General features: G+C 41.2%; 1 protein-coding gene across 2 annotated transcripts in view; it reads right to left on the reverse strand.

Moving 5' to 3' along the window:
- The window catches only part of lrrc75a (leucine rich repeat containing 75A), a 79659-nt gene that overhangs the window by 23102 nt on the left and 39913 nt on the right, over positions 1–16644 (reverse strand). For both annotated transcript variants that reach the window (XM_082503351.1, XM_082503350.1), the window contains one exon: positions 8763–8875. In XM_082503351.1, coding sequence (XP_082359477.1) covers positions 8763–8875 — 113 coding nt within the window. The remainder of the gene's footprint in view (positions 1–8762; positions 8876–16644) is intronic.

Raw genomic sequence — 16644 nt, forward strand, 5'->3', positions numbered from 1 at the left:
TACTCTGTATTATTCCTGCCAACATTCTTGATATTTATTATTGAGTGATTTGTATATATTGTTCTATTTCTTAAATTTCTTAAATCTGTAACATATTGTATTATTAAATAGTCTAGTCTGTTTCTGTTACCTGTTATTTATACTGGAGCAACTGTAACCTACATAATTTCCTTAGGGATTAATAAAGTACGCTGATTCTGATGCTGATTAATAATTAAAACAACATTTTTAGATCTAACAGTATTTTATGTCATTCTTATGGCATATCTACTCCAAGGCTCTTCTTCTGCATGCACATTTTCAGGAGCTGAAATCAGCGGAGGACCATCGGTTTAAAAAAACTATCTACAATGTCCATCAGAGTCTAGCAAAGCAACCTGTAAGTGAATCACAACAATATGACTAATAGCTTTATGACGACGTTTTTCTTTTCCAAATAACCAACAGATATCATGACAACACTGCTCTCAATGATACTATCTCATGAAGTTTGACATTTTGGCGCACTGATGGGAAAAAAACAAGACAAAAAACAAAACTAACCTGTGTGTTACACATATTGTACTAACAGCACTCTCAGACACTATACAGTATTATCTAAAAGATTACTGTGTTTTAACCTAATACCCTAACTGATGCAGTTAGAAATGAGCAAACATATTACAGTATGAGGAAATGACTTTGGCCATGTCCACACTAATACGTTTTCATTTGAAAATGCATCTTTTTCTCTCAGTTTTGGCCTTCCGTCCACACTAAGATAGCAGAGGACGTTACACAACAGTTGTTTTGTTTGCTCTCAATTTTGACAGCCCTATTAAAGATTAATATTAGTTTGTACAATTCTCTTCCGCTTTTGCAACTTTGTACTTTTGTGTTACTCACAGCAACAACTCCACCTCATTGTTAGTCCATTTAATAAACTCTGTGCTTTTCCTCAACATTTTGCCGCGACGTTTCAAAGAGCCGGAAAGTAAATAAACGGCAGACAGAAATGAGGCAGGTTGAATCGGTTTGTGTTTTATGCATGCACAGTATTAGAACATAAGCGTTTTTGTCCGTTTCAATGTGGACGCACATGAAACGGTCGTGAAAACGACTGAAAATGATAGTGTGGACGTGGAGCGTTTTCAGACAAAAACACCGTTTTCAAATGTATCCGGGCTAGTGTGGACACAGCTTTCGTGTATGGCATTTAAATTTGACACCAGAGGTCTGTGTTCATTTTCTGTTCCACTTACTTTATTTTACCGAGAGAGGTTAATTTACCCATAATTTAACGTAAATTTACTACTAGTAGTTATGAAGGCCAAAATTAAAAAGCAAACAAACAAGATTTCATTGACAGAATGAAGTAGCTGTGTTAGTAATCTGGCCTAAAGCTCTTAATGTTTAGTGATGATATTTGTGGCGAGTGCGAGCTGTTGAGTTTTTCTTTTCTGTCTCCTGGCTGATTCTTCCCACCCAGAGCACAACTTCAACCAAACACAGCTGACAGGCATGTGAAGATGCCTCTTTTTGAGGCATGATGTCTTGTTCTAATGTGGCTAAAAAAGTAAGCAGACCCCGAGAATATACGCTGTCACACTGTTTACCTCACAGTTTTCTCTGCGGGGGTTCAAACCTCAGAGTAAAGCAGAGAGGATGTCTGCTGGCTGCTCCGCACATTCAGCTGTGCAGCTGCCTCGTTTCAGACCACTGAGAGGACTTACTGAGGACACTGAAAGGAGCTGTTGTTAAGCAGCCAGACCGCTAACAGTAAGCCTTCACAACTATTCTCGATGAATAGACAATAAAAAAAGTGCCAGCCGTGATTTACATTTTATATGCAGTCATTCTGTATAGCAGCAATGACTGCTGAAGTGTCTTTAACTACTGTCATCTCACAGAAAATTCTAATCAGCTCGGATAAACAGAGCTGCAAGGAGTGCTGTGCAATACAGCAAGTTTGGTACCGATCCGATGTCAAGTAAATACAGGGTCAGATACAAACACTGACACCAATCTAGGAGTCTAATAACTTTTATGATATTTCATCTGAAAGAAAAAACTACTTTTCAATCCAAGAGGAAGAAGTAGTTTTCTTGGAGGCTCACCAGCTTTTCAAAGTTTCCTTTACGTATGAAAAACGCTCGGCTTTACAGGTTAGACGTGTGAAAGAGTTAGTCATTTCTGAGTCATGATGTTGGCTGCTCCTATGTGTTTAACATTAGGTGGAGATTATATCAAGTATTCTGAAAATTTTAAAATTGCTTCAGAAATGATTAAAAATGTCATCTGTAAACAGACATTAAAAAGCATGTTTACAGCCTGATCAAAGCACAGCTTTAGTATCTATAGCTCAGGGCTGCACAATCCATTGAATTTTGATTCTAATCACAGTTTCGAGCTTCCCATAAGTTAAATTAACACAATCAAGACAAAAAGCAAATCAAGTGCTTCCTAAATCAGTGCCTGATCATGTGGAATATCATCCACTGTTTGAAAATACTTTACATTTACGTAATGTTAACCAAGGTCAAATTCCAGGCAATGTTGTAGAGTTTTGCCTGCGTCAGAGAGCATCACAGCTAACTTAATCAACCGTCTGAAAACACATCACAAACTGCAGCATAACCAACGCATGAAGAGCAAGAAAAACAAAGCAATGCTTATGTGAATTATCCAACATGAACTCAGATGCCCATAAAAAGTGGTTCTGTACAATTCATGCATATGCATCCAGCTCACAAAGACAATCACCAATCAATCACGTTCCATTTAGCCAGAGATATGTGCCCAATAAACATGGAGAGTAACAGAGGATTCAGGGAAACGGTCAGCGTGATGGACAAAAGATATGTTGTTCCCTCGTGCAATTGTTTTTCCAGTGTTTACAAAACGTCACAGGGGAAAAGGACGGGAATCTCACAGCCGTTGAGTGCTACGAGTTTTATTCACATCCATCATGCAGGTACAATGGATGGATATTTTGGCTTCAAGGAGATGATCTAAGGTCAGGTGACCTCACATTATTTGTCTGCAGAGATAAAACACGATTGCTTGAAAAGTTTAGAATGAATTGTTTTTGCTTTTTTTTTTTTTTAGGTGATATTGATAATATAGCATTATTATCACCTTTAACATCTGTCCTGTTCGGCAGTTGTAACAAGCAGCAGTCACGGTCTGAGTGTTTTGTTGTGCCAAATTTATTTGCTTTCCCAGGAGGAGCACTATGGACTTTTGATGGAGGTTAGCGCTCTCGGAGTTCTTCAGATTTTCTTTATGTTTTTCTTTTTATCTCCTTTCGATGCGCTGAATTTAGGCAAATAAGAAGGACTGATTTTTTTTCTCAATGCAAAGATTTGTGCATTAGTAGGAAAGTCGCACCACGTGGATATGAAAGCAGTGTTTATGTGACTTGTGATTTGAAATTGGAGGCAAGTTTTCTTCATGGACAGGTGTGCAGACATGGGCAGCTGTAGCTGAACTCTGCCTGCTGCACAGTGAGTTAACTGATGTATAACTCATCCCTCTGGAGTCAGGAGGCTGTTTAATGGCCTAACCATACAGCAGACACAGAAGCAGAGTAAAAGTCTGTACCTCTGTTTTAGTGGTCACAAACCATGGGCTATACCCAGATAGACAGTACAGGAAACACACATGGCCAAACCACAAGGTAAGGCAAGAGACTAAAATAAGTCCCATACCCCATCCAAAAAGAAAGAAATTGGAAAAACCTTACGAGGATAAAGTGAAAACAGAGAAGAAAATTGGTAGCAGGTCATAAATAGGAAAATGAAGTTTGGCAAAATTCTGAGACGGTCTGACAAAGGAACAAAGGAAAACATGGCTGCTATTGTACTGGGTGAGCAATTAACTGACTGGAAACAGTCGCAACAGAAAATTGGTGTGAAAAATAAAACAGGGAATGATTATGGAGTCCATGTGGTTTGTTTGACAGATATCTGTCTAGATTCACCGATCTGTAATTCTCATGGTGTCAGTGCGTTACACGGGTAAGGTGTAATTCATAATTTAAAGATACTCCAAGTGTAGAGAGTTTTAACCATCTCTTCACTAAGAAAATACTAAAGCTCAGCTTAGCTTACTTCTAAACTTTGCACAAAAAGTGAGGACAGTTGTGTCCCTAAATGATGCCACGATGCATCTGTGGGTTCAGCAGCAAAGTTGAGTATATGGGTTGCTTGCCAAAGCTCTGCAAATGCCAAACAATCAACACAACCACATTGGCTGACTTTCAACAAATGTTGGTTGAAGAATGGGATGAGTGTGAAGCTGGTGACCAGCATGAGGAGGAGGTGCCAAGGCCGTTGTGGCATGTTGTATGGCACTTCCACATGCTACTGAGACTTGCTGAGAGTTGTTCGTGGGTACAACCTACATACTCAGAACTCTATCATTACATGTTCTACCTGAAAGATTCAGACAATACACTGGCAAAGCATACCACACCCACACCCTAACTCATTAACAGCCAATTGCTGTAGGAATTTAAAACATGTAAGAATTCAGTTTTAGGAAATTCACTAAAAAGAGTTTCAGTTGCATAGCTGTCCTTTTAACTGGACACCTGAGTAAAAGCACAAGCTGACCAGGGTTTTTACACAGCTGGAAACAGCTGCTGCATGGATCATACACAGAGACACAGGTGTTCTTCAGCACCATCAGAATTAACAGCCCGGTCTGAGAACAAAATTTCACAGAAATCTGTTTGTGTTCATGAACAACATTTTGTTATGTTTTTTTCCACGGCATATATATATATCTATATATATACATATATATATATATATACACATATATATATATACATATATATATATAGATATAGATATATAGATATAGATATATAGATATAGATATATAGATATATATATATCTTCCTAAAAGGTTCACATTCAGATGTTTTAATCCACATCAACACCAAGGCTAGATTCTGTAATGTCATCAGATATCACAATAGATGTTTTTCTTTTGAGCCATAATCCAATCCAGTGTTGATTAGATTACAACTGACCACCTGGACCAATATTAATGTCCCCTTCTCTAGAGATTTAAATTCAAATGAGTCTTTAAGAGACAATCCTCCCAGTTGTCACCCAAGAACTGTTTTTTGGTTCCTGACATAAAATGGAGCTTAGAATGGAATTAGTATGGAGATGTATTGTGTGTCTGTGTGTGTTTGTGAGGGAGGGAGGGAGGGGGGCAAGCTTTGTGGTCTGTACAAATGGATGACTCAATCTCTGCCCTTGCCCTGAGCCTCAGTGTAAATGGACCCTGCCTCTCCTCTGGCTAATCACTCCGACTGGAGTTCATGACAGCCTTAAGTGCCGACTGCACCGCTGTGTTATTAAATCCAATCCACCAGTCAGGAATTATTTAGGGTGATTACCAAGTTTATTTTAATTTTCATCTTCAGCTATCACTTGGTTGCATTAAAGCGGAGGCACAGTGACTTTTGGGCTCGCTCAGATAAAAGGAGAGCAACATATCATTTTAGCTGACCGTGAAGGCAATGACACACATAGACACACTCACTCCTGAAGACACTCACCAAGGGTTCAATCTTATGGCCATATTGAATTACGTCTCTCCACTCCTGTGGTGCAAACTGCTTGGTAGAGGAGGTGACACCTTGCATTTATGCTAACAGCCGAAGAGAAGAGATTGCAATTTCCTGCTGATTCTCCTTTCTCACAGCAGTGGGGATCCTTTCTGCTAAACCATCCCACTACAACACCAGTCTTCCACCATCTGCTCCCACCAGGCTACATTTTATAGCAAGTCTCAATTTAGGTTGTGCAACATGACAGAGAGATTAGCTTTGCAGCTGAAGGGCTAAAGTACAGAGACACACAACTTTCCAAGTTTTTAGGATAAAAAAACCCAATTCAATGATACAATGATGGATACAAATATGATTATAGAGTAACTTTTTAGTCATCCATCTACCTTCTACTGCTTTGCAGATCCAGGCCATGGGAGCTGCAGTCTAAAGACTGGCCTCTGCCTTCTCGGCCACCCCCTGGTACAACAATGTTGACTGAGATAAAGTAAGCAAAGGGCTAAATAGCAAACCGAACATGGTTACAGGTCACAGGATAAAATTTATTACTGATTAAATCTCCCTTAAATGCTATACAAACATTCAGACATCACTGCAGTTGAGACGCCTCAGCACAATGCTGCTTCTTTTCCCTCTCTGGGAGTTGAGGTGTTAGCCTTTAAGGATGTTGTGGGCTGAAATGAGAGAGGCCTTGAGTAGTCTGAGTGCTCTAAAGACAACATATGCCCCGAGGTTCTAACAAGCCCTTGCCTATAGAGGCAACTCTTTTTGGGCGCTTCGGCTGCAGGCTCATCCTGTAGGTCACTACCAACACTTTGAGGTTACAGGTAAAGGTAGGAAATTGATAGCTTGACCTTGAAACTCAGCTTTCTTTTTACTGCAATGAAATGCTACATCATCCACATTACTGCTACGATTCATCTGTCAGTCTCTTGTGTCACTCTCCCCCGACTCATGAGCAAGACCCTGAGATACCCTGAGGTCCGTCACTTGAGGGAGGGACTTATTTCCACACTTTCCCAGCATCTGAACTATGTGACAGTGTTAGAAGTCAGTTTGTTTGTCCAAGCACACAGAGGATTTTTCAAGGTCAAATCCTGGTTGTCCTACTAAAGGATTCTGAGGGCACAGCTGGAACATTCATAAACTAGATCACACTCAGGGTGGCTGGAGGTGATCACGCTTTCAGAAATCCATCACTTTGATTATCTGAAATATGGAAAAGAAAACCATAAAGAATACAGAATTCCATTCAACATTTATTTTTTCAGTAAATTTTGGAACAAAAACCGACCTGAAACATCAGGTTTACATAGTGCAGCTTACTAAAAGTGGTAAGATGCCAAAATTAGAGAAAGTTCCAGAAGCTGAGGCTGCTGCGATGTTCCAAATCTGCCAAGAGCTCCCAGTGGCGGCAACAATTTGTTGACCTGATTCATAAAATGAAAAAACAACCTACAGTACATCTGTCAGCATATAACTGATGTGGTCATACACTTGGTTACATGCACTTCTTAGTTAAATCTGCAGTTATCAAGCTCAGCTCTCTTTTTTAATGTATGCTTTTCATTGTTTAATTGTAACCTCTGCTGTCTCTCTCTGTCCTTTTATGGTCGTGGTCGGGCCTGATGACACATGACCTGATATCCCAGTGTTGGTCCAACATCATCATAACTTTGGTCGAGGATCAAGATTGCAACTGACCAATGTGATGTTAACAGTTAACATTAGCCAAGAAGTTAGCTAATACTTTAAAAAAATTACTACTAGAAAACCAACATGAGTAACCTAAATTTGGCTAACAGCAAACCTAAGTTGATAAAAAATATTTATTATGATGTATAAATGAATAAAGAAAACACTTGAAATGCCGATTATTTCTTCCAGAAGAAATTTTTATATTCCTACATTCCTGCAAAGCTATGACATCACAACAATGTTGATCCTGAAAAAGCACATTATGATGCTGCAGGGATATCAGATACGTCAGCTGCCGACAGTCATTTAACACAGCTCTGTGTTAAATGAATATTGGCAGGCTCTATAAAATTTACAGAGATTGTATTTATTAAAGTGGAGTGTAGAGAGGAGCTGAGAAGGGACAATTCAAGTAAAAAAAATATTAACTGAGTTGACGATTCAACAATAAAATAGTGACACGTCGCGACACAGCCAGAGGTTCAAAGGAAAGAGTTGTTGGAGTATTCCTTACAGCTCTTAAGGTTTAGATTCAGAAGATTCTAGCCTTTGACTTGGACTCCTATATAAACCAAGTGAGACTCACCAGACATTTAAGAAAGTTCTAGATACTCCCTTTACCCTTCAAAACCAGAGGATTCAAATATCCTTTTTTCCACATATGCAGCAGTGCACCCTAAACACCTGTAAACAGGCTTTGATTTATTAAAACAGTCCACAACAGGATTTAGCCTTTAATTTCCTTCTTTGACGCATTTTTGCTGATGTTTAACTGCACTTTGCAGATCAAGTATCACTACATGTTGTGCACCAGAGAGCAGAGAAGTATATATATGCTTTGTATACAGTACATGAATTACCTTGAGTGTTTCATATATAGCACATTTACTGAGAAACTGCTGTGGTAATGCAGGACCCAGCTTATATTGGAAATTTCATTTCGAGAATTGCTTTAGAGAATTTAATCTTTAATGGCTGTACTGGAGCTGAGCCAAAGAAGCATATGGATTAGTAGTTTATACTTGGTGTTGATAACTGATTTGCATATTGTGTAACACTGCAGTGTAAATACAGACTTTCCACATGATGCAGGTGCAATGAAGAAGAGTGGTGAGAAAGCTAAGTGCTGAAATGCAAAGGGAATCAAATAAATTACTAGACATACAGACTCGTAAAGCAATATTTCCAATTTTAACTGGGACTGAAAGTCAGAAAAACAATACACAAAAACACAGCTCAGGAATTATGTATGAATAAAAACAATGGTCTTCTGACAGCCACAGGGAAGCCGACAGGCTAAAGTGAGTCAGTGAAGGTGACACAGAGAGGAAAGATTTCATCTCCAACTGTGTTTGTGAGAGAGTGAAAAAATAAAGAGACACAGACATCACAGAGCTTTTCTTTGGCATCCAAAGGGGCAGCAGATGATGACACACTGGTGACACACTAGGATGTTAACAAAAACAGAGATACATGCTGTACGACACACACTCACCAGGCCTGAGGTTTCCTCTTGAGCAGGCCCTGTCTCCTCCATCGAGAGTGGGGGCTGAGATGGTAGGTCAGCTGACGACAAACCTTTTCCATCGCCCCAAGAGAGTCTCCCTCCTATTGAACACACACAGACAGAGGCACAAAATATCAGCTTAATTACAGACGGCAGCCAGAAAATAAGAAAAAAATTTCTTTGTAGCTTTATTTTCACAGACATCAGTTCTATTGGTATTTACATGCCCAGCCAATGACAAAAATTAAGAACGAGCTAGCAAGTCAGCATACCAGAGGAGACAGCTAACGGCATATTTATGTTTAAAGTGTAGTTTTTGCACCTTCTTGTTTGTGTGTATAGTATATTGTTGAAATTGTACTTTTCACTGCTCCTTGCATAATTTGTTTTACATATTTCCGAGGTGCTTTTTAAACCAAGCTTTGTAAAACAGCTTAGGCTAGAAAGACAGCCTGCATTATCAACATGTAGAAAGTGCAAAACTGTTAGCTGATATAGCATCATAACTCCTTTAATTTCTCCTTAAAATATCCTCCTGTTGGTTTAAATGAGAAATTACTTTAAACAAAGCAGCCCCAATAGAATAAGTGATTTTATAATGGTTACATCCATCGTTTATATCAGGGGTCCCCAACTCCAGGCCTCGAGGGCAGATGTCCTGCAGTTTTTAGATGTGTCCTTGATCCAACACAGCTAATTCAAATGGCTAAATTACCTCCTCAACATGTCTTGCAGTTCTCCAGAGGCCTGGTAATGAACTAATCATTTGATTCAGGTGTGTAGACCCAGGGTGAGATCTAAAACCTGCAGGACACTGGCCCTCAAGGCCTGGAGTTGGAGTCCCCTGGTTTATATACAGTTTTTGAGTTCTAACATTTCTTTGTCTGCTGGTTGTGAGATCGTGTCAGTGATACAGTGTAATGATTTTGTGGTGAAGCAGATTTAACACTGTGATTAGTCACTTACTGGTTGAATAAACATAGAAAATAGGTTATACTGTCTACATACAAGATTAGAGATAAATATATTATAATATTAATCTCTGGCTCTCTTCCACAGCACGTCTTTTATCCTGTCTTCCTTTTCTTACACCAACCGGTCGCTGAACCTGGTTCTGCTGGAGGTTTCTTCCTGTTAAAAGGGAGTTTTTCCTTCTCACTGTTACCAAAGTGCTTGCTCATAGTGGTCATATGATTGTTGGGGTTCTCTCTATGTACTATTGTAGGGTCTACCTTACAATATAAAGTGCCTTGAGGTGATTTGGCGCTGTATAAATAAAATTGAATTGAATTGAATACAAGATGTATACATTTCATACCACTGGAAAAAAATGCTCTCACGTTAGAATATTTACAGTGGGGCAAAAAAGTATTTAGTCAGCCACCGATTGTGCAAGTTCCACCACCTAAAATGATGACAGAGGTCAGTAATTTGCACCAGAGGTACACTTCAACTGTGAGAGACAGAATGTGAAAAAAAATCCATGAATCCACATGGTAGGATTTGTAAAGAATTTATTCGTAAATCAGGGTGGAAAATAAGTATTTGGTCAATAACAAAAATACAACTCAATATTTTGTAACATAACCTTTGTTGGCAATAACAGAGGTCAAACGTTTACTATAGGTCTTTACCAGGTTTGCACACACAGTAGCTGGTATTTTGGCCCATTCCTCCATGCAGATCTTCTCGAGAGCAGTGATGTTTTGGGGCTGTCGCCGAGCAACACGGACTTTCAACTCCCGCCACAGATTTTCTATGGGGTTGAGGTCTGGAGACTGGCTAGGCCACTCCAGGACTTTCAAATGCTTCTTACAGAGCCACTCCTTTGTTGCCCGGGCGGTGTGTTTTGGATCATTGTCATGTTGGAAGACCCAGCCTCGTTTCATCTTCAAAGTTCTCACTGATGGAAGGAGGTTTTGGCTCAAAATCTCACGATACATGGCCCCATTCATTCTGTCCTTAACACGGATCAGTCGTCCTGTCCCCTTGGCAGAAAAACAGCCCCATAGCATGATGTTTCCACCCCCATGCTTCACAGTAGGTATGGTGTTCTTGGGATGCAACTCAGTATTCTGCTTCCTCCAAACTCGACGAGTTGAGTTTATACCAAAAAGTTCTACTTTGGTTTCATCTGACCACATGACATTCTCCCAATCCTCTGCTGTATCATCCATGTGCTCTCTGGCAAACTTCAGACGGGCCTGGACATGCACTGGCTTCAGCAGCGGAACACGTCTGGCACTGCGGGATTTGATTCCCTGCCGTTGTAGTGTGTTACTGATGGTGACCTTTGTTACTTTGGTCCCAGCTCTCTGCAGGTCATTCACCAGGTCCCCCCGTGTAGTTCTGGGATCTTTGCTCACCGTTCTCATGATCATTTTGACCCCACGGGATGAGATCTTGCGTGGAGCCCCAGATCGTGGGAGATTATCAGTGGTCTTGTATGTCTTCCATTTTCTGATGATTGCTCCCACAGTTGATTTCTTCACACCAAGCTGCTTGCCTATTGTAGATTCACTCTTCCCAGTCTGGTGCAGGTCTACAATACTTTTCCTGGTGTCCTTCGAAAGCTCTTTGGTCTTGGCCATGGCGGAGTTTGGAGTCTGACTGTTTGAAGCTGTGGACGGGTGTCTTTTATACAGATGATGAGTTCAAACAGGTGCCATTCATACAGGTAACGAGTGGGGGACAGAAAAGCTTCTTACAGAAGACGTTACAGGTCTGTGAGAGCCAGAGATTTTCCTTGTTTGAGATGACCAAATACTTATTTTCCACCCTGATTTACGAATAAATTCTTTACAAATCCTACCATGTGGATTCATGGATTTTTTTTTCACATTCTGTCTCTCACAGTTGAAGTGTACCTCTGGTGCAAATTACTGACCTCTGTCATCATTTTAAGTGGGGGAACTTGCACAATCGGTGGCTGACTAAATACTTTTTTGCCCCACTGTATTTGTGATTTAACATTGCATCAGCCTGTAACAATTTCTGTATCTGTGCTGTCTTTGAGGTACCCTGATACCAGAGTGGTATCAGATACAAACATCTAGACCCACGCTATCACTGGTGGCCTTTTTTGCCATCACTGGATTTTGCTAGAAAAACAAGTTGTGATATATTTCACAAACAATTCACATGCAGTGTAGAGTAATTGGAAGCATAAGATATTTAATGCTGCATTGATATGGCATCAGATAAAGAGTGTTACCAAAAAACAAAGCAATAGCTATCGATCTATCGTGGTTAACAACATTTCTGTTAATTTCCTGCATTCTTTTGTCAACAGGTCTTTACAGGTTAGTATAATAGACCTTATATAGGAGTTGATTTAGTTTCTGGGTCTAAAAAGCGAAGGCAATGTGGAAGTGCCTTAAATCTGGATACCATTTAATGACCTGCAGGGGTTGACGCATCCGCTGCCGAAGAGCTTCAGGTGTATAGAAGTGAAAACAACCCTCGGGCTCCATGCTCTGTGACCTCTGCAAACATTTCCTTGATGATCTTATGGGAGTCTTGAAGAGGATAAATCAGGGTTTGCTCATAAGCTAATGATTTATTAATCACAAGTTTGACAATGTATATGCAGTGTCCCTCGCTTTCTCAGTCAGATCCATTTTTCATCATGTCTGGTTTCAAAATGCCAAGATAGCAGCAAAGTACTCAGGTTTAAGCTTCACAACTGGATTCACTAACCAATGGATGTCACAAAGGTTATGTCCTTGTTTAATATACTGTCCATGTTTGGGAGAGCCAGGTCTTGGGGAATTCTATACAATAGTACATTGCCAGCAATTTATGCTTAGTATGTCAAAGGAAAGAAATATATAACCCTTTGCTAACAAAGGACAAGAGGCCTGTTGGTGACTGTACATGTTTCTTCCCTGACCACAACCATAACATTTGATATCCCAGTGTCGGTGTTCTTCCCACATCATCATAATAATATTCGTCCAGGATCATTATTGCAAGTGACAAATGACATCTGATAATCCAGTTAGCATTAGGCAAGAACAAACAATAAACAAATCAACATAGGTAAATTGGGCTAACAGCAAACTTATTGTAAAATTAATAGAGAAAGCATTTGAAATGATTACCTCTGTCCCAAAAGAGAGTTTTATATAAACAAAGGCCCATTTTTCTTTTCCCCCCACATTACAAAGCCATGACATCACAACAACATGATTGGTCAGTTGCAGTGTTGATTCTAGACCAACACAGGTTACCAGTTCCACCTACACACCAGCCACCTAGCAAATCAAAATCTGAATTTCAGTTGTGTCTAATTTGCAGGAGCTCACAAGGATTTTAGGTTGCCAAGAAGCGGCCGAATGGTCCCTCAGCCAGTGTGGCTTTAATAGGCCTCTCTATAATGTATGAGCATCAGTCATCACTTATGAAGTTATTCCACATATGAACTCAAGTGATACATATGCATGTACATTTCAAACTATGCAACAAGTATATGATTTTGATGTCAGTTACGGGTGTTGCTAAGTTGACATGAGGAACAGAGAGGAAATGTCACGTCTGACATGGCATCACCACAGAATAAAAGAGGGCAGTGAGGTGCTACAGCAGCCAACAGGAACTGATATAATTCAAGGATACAAGGACCACTGGAGCAAAGAATTACTAAACACACCTTCTGTCAAGTTTCTGATATGACAGGACACGCACAGACACACACACAAGTCTGGGGACTAGAACTCTACAGGGTGTGCTGATTGGCTGCCCATAATCAAACCATTTGGTGCGCTGCATCACAATCACATTGTGTCATTAAGTCTGAGTGTCTGAATTGCACCTTTACATTCAGTGTGGCACTCTAAAAATGTTTTTTGATGAAACAGAAAAATGTCATGTACCAAGCATGTTCATGACTTTCTTACAATGGTACAGTCCTCCCAGGGCCTTGGATGAGTGACATGTAAAATTACATCTGTTGCTTGTGACGCAAAATAATGGTGACTCATAAATATAAATATAATCCCAGAGATGGCTTCTTAGTTTGTATCATAGAAACTAGGAAGCAATTTGAGAAACGGTGTCACCCAAACCCTCCACTACATCGTAGCTGTGTGTGTATGTGAGACTTCCACCCACACTGAAATACATTTATTCAGGTGGTTAGTCAGGTCCCCTGTTATCCAGTACAAAACAGATGGTGGAGAGTTGGGGGATGAGGAGGGGGGCGTGGGGGTGGTAGGGTTGAGGGTGATGTCAAAAAAAGCTCTTCTATGTTCCCCTGTTGTGGGGTGAGGATGGATGTTTGTGAGCGACTAGGTTAAAAGCCGAAGGGCAAAAAGTGGAAGGAGAAAAAGAAAAACTATGTTCTTGCTTTTGAAAGTTACTGACTCTCTGCCCAGAGGGGAGCTGATGGAAAAATTCATTTCTCAAATTAAATGAAGTGATAATGACTTCCTTTGAGAAACTGTGAATATGTTCTGCAAATGTATGTGTGGTCAAACATGGCAAAAAAACAAATTGAGAAGGCATTTTTGTTGTGTAAATTCAGATTTTTTTGATTCCCGCATGCTGTGACAGAACAAGCTCTTATTTTCGAGATTCAGCATGATAAATGTAGCCCACAGTATTTTTTTCTTTTCTTTTTTTTATCTTTTGTTTTGTTTCGACTCATTTGATTTTGATTCATTGATTCATATCAACACTCATGTTTAAACTTGTGCTTTACTTGAGCCACAGTGAGTGTAACAGCTAGCACCTCAACCTGACTGAAATGCTGAGCTATGCAACAACAAATCCTGCAAAACTCAAAGTGCTTAAACTGTCACGTTCCCTGTGTTTAACCGGCTGGCTCAGTGAGGCTACAGATATTTGTTACGGTTTTCTCCTACTCTTGCTCTCTCTCTCTCTCTCTCTCTCCTCCTTGCCTGGACCTAGCTCATTGGCCAGCACATCTGAAAACGGTTACTCACCTGCGGCTCATCATCCTGCCACTCCCAGACGCTATTTAAGGCAGAGGCTCAGTTCTTCTTATCGCTGGAATGTTGTACTACACATTTCAGGGTAACCTCAGCTCAACCTAATCTCGTGATCCCTCCTGTTTTTCTGGCATTGATCTGTTTTGTGCATAGACTCCTCTATCCTATCCTCAAGCCCTTCCTTTGGATTTCCTGAACGCGTGCGAGTTTGCAGAGTGGACTCGAGCGAAGAGGAGTGTGTAGTGTGGCGTGGCTGAGGAGGAGAGTGAGAACCCCGCCCGCAATACCCCGTGGACTGTTGAAGCCCCATGGATTTCCCTCACATTATATATATATATATATATGTGTGTGTGTGTGTGTATATATGTGTATATATGTATATATATATATGTGTGTATATATACACATATATATATTGTTGGAATGCTACTACGCAAGTAACCCTGGCAGAAGGGGTTACATGAATAGGATGAGGGACCTGTGGATTCTTCGATACCCAACATCCACAATGACGGCGAAACAACTAGTAGCTCAGTGTTCCAATATTCGAAAGAAGGGACTGCTCTCACAGCTAGAGATTGAGGAGGTACAACATAAATGCTACGGCAAGGGGGAGCCAGGACGCCAGGTCAGGGGGGAGATATCATCACCCCCACCCGAGATTGGGTACCAAGCCCCAAGTGCGATAGGAGAAGGATCGTTGAGTGCGAGAGGAACTGACCTGAAAGATAGGTTCATGGCCAAACTTGAAACCTGGACCCCCCGTAGCCAAGATTACGTGAAGTACCCTCAGAAGGTCTGCTAGATGATGTTAATGCAGCACTACGGACAATACCTACAGCCACGATTACCGACACTAACAAGCTGATCTAAAATACGGCAGCAGTGATCAGTGAGATCACAAGGAGCAGTACCCTCCATGGAGAAGGAGGCTAGAGGCTAAGATCAAGGTAGCACGGAGGGAGGTTAGCCAACTATCGGAGTTGCAGAAAGGCGCGATGAGGAAGGTGCCTAAGAAGTACAGGAAGCTGTCCATACCTGCGGCCTTGGAAACTGCCAAGCAACGACTCACAGCCTTGGCCAGTCGCTTGAGGAGGTACACCAGAGAGATAGAAGGCAAGAGAATAAACCAGCTGTTCTCCACGGAACCAGCCAAGGTGTACACTCAGTGGCAGGGGAACAATATGAGAACAGCACCACCAAGGCTGGAGGCAGAACAACACTGGAAGAGCATATGGGAGAAGGACGCAACCCATAATGGCAATGCTCAGTGGCTAGTGGCAGACCACAGCGACCTCCCCGAACAGGGTCCAGTAACCATCACAGTGGCCGATATGCAAGAAAGGGTCTCCAGTATGAAGAGTTCACGCCTACTGGCTGAAGAAGCTGACTGCACTGCCTGGCAGCACAAATGAATCAGCTGCTAGTTGATGAGAGACACCCGGAATGGCTACCCAAAGGCCGGACAGTCCTGATCCTCAAGGACCCCCAGAAGGGACCTGTCCCCTCCAACTACTGACCAATAACCTGCCTCAGCACCACGTGGAAGCTCCTGTCAGGCATCATAGTGGCTAAGATGAACAGGCACATGGGTCAATACATGAGCGGGGCACAGAAAGGGATGGGCAAGAATACCAGAGGCGCAAAACACCAGCTACTGGCAGACAGAGCAGTCAGCCGAGACTGCAAGACCAGACTGACCAACCTGTGCACTGCCTGGATTGATTACAAGAAGGCCTATGACTCAATGCCCCACACCTGGATCCTGGAATGCCTAGAACTATATAAGATCAACAGGACCCTGAGAGCCTTCATCAGGAACTCAATGGGGATGTGGCGGACAACACTGGAGGCCAACCTCAAGCCCATAGCACAAGTCACCATCAAGTGCGGGATCTACCAAGGAGATGCTCTGTCCC

This window comes from Aulonocara stuartgranti (assembly GCF_965226115.1).
Source record: "Aulonocara stuartgranti genome assembly, chromosome: 14".
NCBI classification, from domain to species: domain Eukaryota; kingdom Metazoa; phylum Chordata; class Actinopteri; order Cichliformes; family Cichlidae; genus Aulonocara; species Aulonocara stuartgranti.